Source organism: Denticeps clupeoides, chromosome 4, assembly GCF_900700375.1.
Source record: "Denticeps clupeoides chromosome 4, fDenClu1.1, whole genome shotgun sequence".
Classification (NCBI taxonomy): domain Eukaryota; kingdom Metazoa; phylum Chordata; class Actinopteri; order Clupeiformes; family Denticipitidae; genus Denticeps; species Denticeps clupeoides.
In genome coordinates, this window is record NC_041710.1 from 22,698,143 (window position 1) to 22,705,665 (window position 7,523).

At 42.6% G+C, this 7,523-nt stretch overlaps 1 protein-coding gene across 1 annotated transcript; it reads right to left on the reverse strand.

Moving 5' to 3' along the window:
• Nucleotides 1-744: 744 nt before the first annotated feature.
• On the reverse strand, nt 745-6,594 carry LOC114787552 (carboxypeptidase Z-like). The gene is given in 11 exon segments (XM_028975171.1): nt 745-1,763; nt 1,997-2,096; nt 2,644-2,812; nt 2,873-2,931; nt 2,934-2,985; nt 3,563-3,732; nt 3,824-3,985; nt 4,580-4,789; nt 4,791-4,813; nt 5,803-6,015; nt 6,119-6,594. Coding segments are annotated over 11 exon segments (1,968 nt in total). The 5' UTR covers nt 6,588-6,594; the 3' UTR covers nt 745-1,422.
• Nucleotides 6,595-7,523: the final 929 nt, after the last annotated feature.

Sequence of the window (7,523 nt, forward strand, 5' to 3'; positions counted from 1 at the left end):
AAAATTGTCATTGAATGTTTAAACAAAAGTTTTGTTTATTTAATCATATGTAAATTATGAATCTGGAAATTACGGATAGTGGAAACAGTTTCCAAAAAAGTTATATACATTACTTTATTATAACCTTTTATATAATATTTAATGTGATGTTTACTTGATGTTTGAGTATTATCATTATATATATTTATATGTGTGTGTGCTAAATAAAATACGATAATATAAGAATATATAATGATGCAGTCACTTCTTAAGATCACATTGGGAAGACTTTTTAACTGCAAAAAAATCTAGTATTTAAATTTAAAGTATGTATTTGACTAAATAAATACACAAGCAACACCCATGTGGTAATACCTATCCTGTTTGGGTCTAGGAACTTTTATACAGATGCCTTTTGAAGTCACATAAGACCAGGCCTTAAATGTTGTAAATGGACTCCAGTCCCTGAGCATGAGACTCTGCAGTCAGCACCACTACCACCACTTTAATTTACACGCCACTTCTCACTGGACCCTCTCAGGAGGTTTGCAGAGATGTGGAACCAAAAGGAGTTTGTCAGTGGATGTGATTGTGCCCCCAGTGCAGGCCACAGATGACACATAACCCACACATAAAACACTGGAATGAAAAGCGTAATGAAAACAAGAAATTTACTGGCTATATAAAGTCAAACAACGCATGCTATATAAATAAAAAAGATAATTTCATTTGAATTTAAACTAATTTATTCATATTTTGGAATCATATTAGAGTGTGATTATAGATTAGTATATCAAAACATTCATGCTAGCATATGCAAATCCATGTGAAAATGTCTGAAAAATATATTTAACATGGACTCTGTCGCCATCTACTGACAATTTCAGTGACACTAGAAATGACTTATTACTGATTACTGATTAATAAGCTGATAACTTTAATAAAACAGAAAACACATACAGGTAATATAAAAAGTCCCTGTGCTCACTATGATAATAACTGCAGTAGATAGATTTTGAAAGGAATGTTTCTGGAATATATGTGGAAATAATATTGGACATAACCCAGGTCTGTGCATGTAGCACACTGCCCCACCACAGCTCACAGGCAAGCTCAGTCTTGATCAGGACAGAATGTTTAAAAAAATGAAAGCATTTGCCCCTGAATTTAGAAAAAATCCCAAAAAATCTAGTGTGGTGGAGCTCGAGCTCACAAATCTACTTGCTCACCACCATGTACTTATTAGAGGGTCAATTATAATATTATAACAAAACAAAGAAAACTATATTCACAACATAGAAATGTGTTCATTTTCTCACTCCAATCTAATTACAGCTTCTGTGCTTAGCCTACTGTGCAGGGTGATTGCTTATTAAGTACCTCAGTCAGCCCGAGCTGTTCTAACACAGCTCCTCAGTGTGTGTCAGGAGGTCACAGGAAACCCTAGAAGTTCCTGAGGAGCCAGGTAGGAGAAGAGCCACTTGTCTGGGTAAAGTAGCTCCACCACCAGGGCTTCTCCTGCCTCTCCTCCCCGTTCTCCCGATCCCTATAGCTCTCAAACTGGTTATATGGGTCAAAGCGCTCATAGGTTTCCACGCCGGGTATGTAGAGATCATCCACGTCTGGCTCCAGAGACACCTTCTTAAGGACAAAATCTACACGACCTGCCTTGTCCATGTTGTGTGGCAGGTTGACCCGTTTCATGACTTTGGAGTAGCCTGACGCAGTGGCGGTGAGGACATGTACGCCGGGATTTAGTAGGCGCCAGTAGTCACCATCTTCAGCTGCAGCAAAGAGAAGAGAAAGGGTGGAGAGACGGGGTGATGCTTCACTTTATATTGTATTGTTCATTCGGTACACACAGTGACTTTTACAAAAGCTGAAAGTAATTTAATTAATGTGTCTAACTGGATGTACAGAGATGGCTGCTGACAAAAAGTTATTACTGTCAAAACATGACCTTCCCAATTTGAAGAACAGCGTGAGTGTTCTCCGCATGAATTCTGTATGAACTTACCTGTAGTGACCTCATGTCGTATTCCTCGGACTGATATGGTAGCTCCTTTGATACCATTTCCAAACTCATCTTTTACTACTCCCTTAATGCCTTGGTGAACCTGCGATATAATAGTAATACAGTGGTTTCTGTAATTATTGGGACATCGACACAAATCTAATCTTTTTGGTTCTACACACCACCACAACGGATCTGTTTTCTGTGGCCGAGCTCACCGGTGCGTTCAAAACAGATGATATTGGAAACACCTTTTTGAAATCTCTCTGATGTTTGTTTTTTTTATTTTATTTTTCATCCTAAAGATTACTTACTTCACTGATAGTGACAGCTCTGTGAATCTCATATTGACAATTGACAGCAGCCGATTGGGCCAAATGCAAATAGCCCTCTTGAAATGAACTCTAGACCTTTCATTTGCCATTTTTAAAAAGTGGGAGGCACATATACAAACTGTTGTAATTCCAACATTGTTCAACTGATTGGACGTAAATACCCTAAAATTGAAGCGGACTATGCATTTAAAGCACATGTAAAGAGCCAAGAAGATTAGAATTGTCTCAATATTTTTGGACCTGACAGTATAGACATAGATCCTGCCATGCTAGAAACGTGTTTTAGCTGCTCAGGGCTGAACAGATCGGACTCACCGCCTCCATGAAACTAAGAAGAGCTTCTTTATTTCGAAGCCATTCAGGGTACAATTCGTCCTCCGGAGGAAACTTCTCACAGCCTAACTCCACTGTGAGCTCGAAACAGTTGCTATGCAAATAATTAAAATCAGCCATACCTACAAAAGTAAAAAAATATATATTATACCTCAATAAATCTGTCTGTATATGAAAGAGAGGAGCTACGTACCTCCAGCAAAAACTATACCACTCCGCGCCATTAATGATGCCTCCTCTGTGAGCGAACGAAGCACCGCATCTGTCCTGTGCTGTTGCTGGCCAATGTTGGCATGGGCATCAGCGTAGGTCCTGGCCACACAGCTTAAACATCTGGGAAGTGATGTGTCAGTGAGACGATTCTAGGACCACTTTTTGTACTGCAAATGACTGTTCTAATTAAATCTAATGTGCAGAAATGTGAAAATGCATACTGCTGATGTGACAGGAGGAGCACGTTGCAAAATCATTTTAACCTACATAGATCAGCAATTATTTAATTATTACTTTTATCACAAACATATTATTATACTATTATTATCTGTATAATTTTTATTGATCATATTTCTTATTTCTTAATATATCTTGTATTGTATTGTGGTGTACTGCTGCTATAAACTGAATTTCCCTGAGGAACCTTCATATAAAGTAGCAAGAGTCCTTGTCCTTAAAAATGATGTGTTGGGCAAGAATAAGGCCTTGGATGACTTCACAAGGTCCATATTGTGATGACATAACATCTGCTCTGACTGACAAGCTTCTGAAGGTCAAACAGCTGAAAGTTGCTTAGTGAAGGAGACTTTGCAGCCACAGACCAGTTAGGGTACCCATGGTGAACTGTGTCTACCAACGAAAGCTCCTTAAATAAGCATGCAAGTAGAAGGTGCCCTGGTCTGAACACCTCAGCCTTACCTGCTCATCAGGCGTGGGGGAGAACATCTTGTCCTCATGGGGATGTTTAGAAAAGTCAAAAGGATAGGACACCAGAAGTTCTCCACCATGCAGGCTTGCAGAGAGGACAAAAGGGATAGACCTGATCCATTTCATCACTGCGTACGTTTCTGGAGCCACCTGCAAGTTAGGAAGCCTTGGTGTGCTGAACACAATTGTGGTTTATTGATTGGATTCTGGAGACAAACCGACATTCTTCAAGTGCGGCTACCTTATTGAACCAGAAAGAATCTGGTATTGGAATGTGGTCAATCCTGAACTGCCTGTATCGGCGGCGGCTGTATGCGATGCTGGTGAGGTCTGGGAAATTGCGGTTCAGGTCGATGTTCTGGGAGTTGCGTCTGCCATTCAGCCACCCGTTGAAATACTGAGCCTGAATATTTCACACATTAAAAGTTGTATTAATGATTACTGGTTTTGTGTTCATTCTTCTTTTGTCAGCTGTTGTAAAATGAATTTCCTCACAAGGATGTAAAAATTAAAACATTCTGCTTTTAAGCAGCTCTTTTTGCAGATTTCATGGTTCACCCTGTTTACATATTAATCACGTATTACACCACAGTTCAAACTTGCCAGTATCATTGGCTGAAATTATTTTTTGTGCGTGACAATATCTCACAATCAATATCTGACACATCTATTTGAATATCTTCACAGGTTATTAATTCACATCTAGTAGCAACATATTGTGATATGTTGTTTCTTCAATTATTTTAATTACGTCATAATTGATACCAATTCAATAAATAAATATTTAGGACAAATACAAGAGGTGGTGCTATACACTGAAATATATCTCACGGTATAGCATCATAATCAGAGACTAAAAACTATACTAGCACAGTACAGTACAGTGTAGTACAGTACAGTACAGTACAGTACAGTATAGTACAGTACAGTACAGTATAGCTAATGACACAATATCTTTTTGCTCCTGTGTCAAATACAGTAAACGTCTCATCTTTACATCTTGGTCGAGTTCGGGATCACTGCGATCAGCCATCTCAGCACTGGCCAGCTCGTAGCCATCGGGGTTCATGGAAGGCAGGATATGGATACGCGTTGTGTTTATTAGCGTCTGGATCCGTTCGTTTCCCAGCAGATATTCTGAACACAGGTATTCCGCCAGGTAGATGAGCAGTTGCCGCCCCAGCACCTCGTTTCCATGCATGTTGCCCCACATACTTGAACTCCGGCTTCACTGTGGGACAGAACATAACATTTCTTCAGCCGCTCCGACTTTAGTCATCTTTCGACCTTCAAAATATATCGTAAGACTTGTGCGTAACCACGGAAGAACATCCCATTTACCAAATGTCCATGAATTAGCAGCCAGTAAATACATTGTAATATTGATAAGGTTCATTGTTTCATATTGTTAAAAGTTGAGCACAAACTCGAAAGTAACGGCCACTATTACAGTAACGGGGCAGTGGTGGCCTAGCGGTTATGGAAGCGGCCCCGTAAACAGAAGGTTGACGGTTCGAATCCCGATCCGCCAAGGTGCCACTGAGGTGCCACTGAGCAAAGCACCGTCCCCACACACTGCTCCCCGGGCGCCTGTCACGGCTGCCCACTGCTCACTCAGGGTGATGGTTAAAAGCAGAGGACAAATTTCACTGTGTGCACTGTGTGCTGTGCTGCTGTGTATCACATGTGACAATCTCTTCACTTTACTTTACTTTATTACTTTAAGTGTGAAGCTTGTTTTACAGTTTAAGATTAAAGTTGTCCTCAGGATTTACCAATATAAACAGATTTTTTATCCTATCCTATTTATGTAAATCCTGAAGATGACCATGAAGGTGCCAGGCCCAGGTAAACGGGGAGGGTTGCGCCAGGAGGGGCATCCGGCGTAAAACCTTTGCCGTGAACTGTGCGGTCAAGGTGCCTGCTGTGGCGACCCCTAGTAAAGTAAAAGATTTAAATCCTAAGGAAGCCTGACCTTCCAAACGCCACGTGCTGGGCGTGTAGCCTCAATTTGAAAATAGGGCCTCGTGAGTTTCTACTGGAGGGGGGTGCAGCGGACTTTTTACAACTGAAAACGGAACGGAACGTCTACATTGTAAGACATGTAAGACTAGACATTTTCTAGAGTAACAGAGCTTTGTAATGTTTTTTATGATTTTGTCGGTGACATCACCAAAGCTGGCTGACAGAAGCAGGACTCTATGTCGCTGAAGTACTCACGCAGCTCGTGGTGTCCAGGGTTTGTGGAGAACTCAATCACCAGCAGGTCTTTGCCCTCGGCACTGCGGCCGATGCTGTACGTACGGGAGATGTCGGAGCACTTGGCGGCTGTCCGTTTGAGGACGTTCACCATCTGGGCATTGGTGTGGTAGATGAACTGGATGATGGTGGAGGGCTCACCAGAGAAGTTGGCAAATGCAACCTCTTGCCTGGCTGGGGAAGCAGAACGAGCGAATAATGCTGATTCACCGGCGGTCTGGAAAACGGTTGGAATGTTCTTCTTTCTTTCTTTCTTTAAAACCAGGGTGCACGTTACCTTTCAGGTCAGCCAGCGGGTCATAACAGCCTTCCTGGTCACTGACAAAGAAGCGGTCGCAGTCCAGGAAGAAGGGCCATGCCATGTCGATGCCCTCCAAGGCGTGGCCGCAGGCCTTGCGCACCTCCTCGCAGCTGCTCCGGCAGGGCCTCCGAATGCGGTCGCCCCGGCACTGTGGGGCCAGGACGGAGCAGCCCAGCAGGCGGATGTCGGGGGAGCACTCGCCGTTCAGCAGGCCGTGGACCACGCTGAGCAGCAGGTACTCTGCGCCCATCTCGGTCTCCTGTCGGCTGCGGTGGCCCACGATGTTGGGGAAGATGGTGTGGCTGTATGGCATGTCCTGGCAGTAGCCAAGCGCCACATCGATGCAAGTCGCTGATACGAATGCATTTCGTGAAATGAACGCAATCGTTGCCAGACACGACTCACATGAATACAGTACAGGCCAAAAGTTTGGACACCTTCTCATTCAATGTGTTTACTTTATTTTCATGACCATTTACGTTGGTAGATTCTCACTGAAGGCATCAAAACTATGAATGAACACATGTGGAGTTATGTACTTAACAAAAAGTGGAGACCTGACCTCCACAGTCACCGGACCTGAACCCAGTCGAGATGGTTTGGGGTGAGCTGGACCGCAGAGTGAAGGTAAAGGGGCCAACAAGTGCTAAACACCTCTGGGAACTCCTTCAAGACTGTTGGAAAATTCCACATTTCAGGTGACGACCTCTTGAAGCTCATTGAGAGAATACCAAGAGTGTACAAAGCAGTAATCAGAGCAAAGAAGCTAGAATATAAAACATGTTTTCAGTTATTTCACCTTTTTTTGTTAAGTACATAACTCCACATGTGTTCATTCATAGTTTTGATGCCTTCAGTGAGAATCTACCAACGTAAATGGTCATGAAAATAAAGAAAACACATTGAATGTGAAGGTGTGTCCAAACTTTGGCCTGTACTGTATATACACAACTGGTAGTGGGAAACCGAGAATGAAACCCCACTTACTACCATTGTGTCCCTGAACAAGACACAAGACCCAGTGTCTCCAGGGGTGGCTGTCCCTGTAACTACTGGATGTAAGTGTCTTGCTCAGGGACACAGTGTGAGATTTAAGTGGGATTTGAACCTGGGTCTTCTGGTCCATAGACGAGTGTGTCACCCACTAGGCTACTACCACCCGTAAGAAGTACTTAGTCCTTGTGGCTGTCATTTTAATGCACTTCGTAACAGTTGAGATCGCCTACACCAAATACGTCTCAACACGGAAACACTCTTAGCAGAGATGCCAAACGACAGCCAAACAAACCACTGTCTCACAATCAAGCACGACCTGTTTGCTGGTAGCATGGCTTCATAATGAAATGAACGTGGAAAGTATGGTCTTACGTTTTTCTTCTGT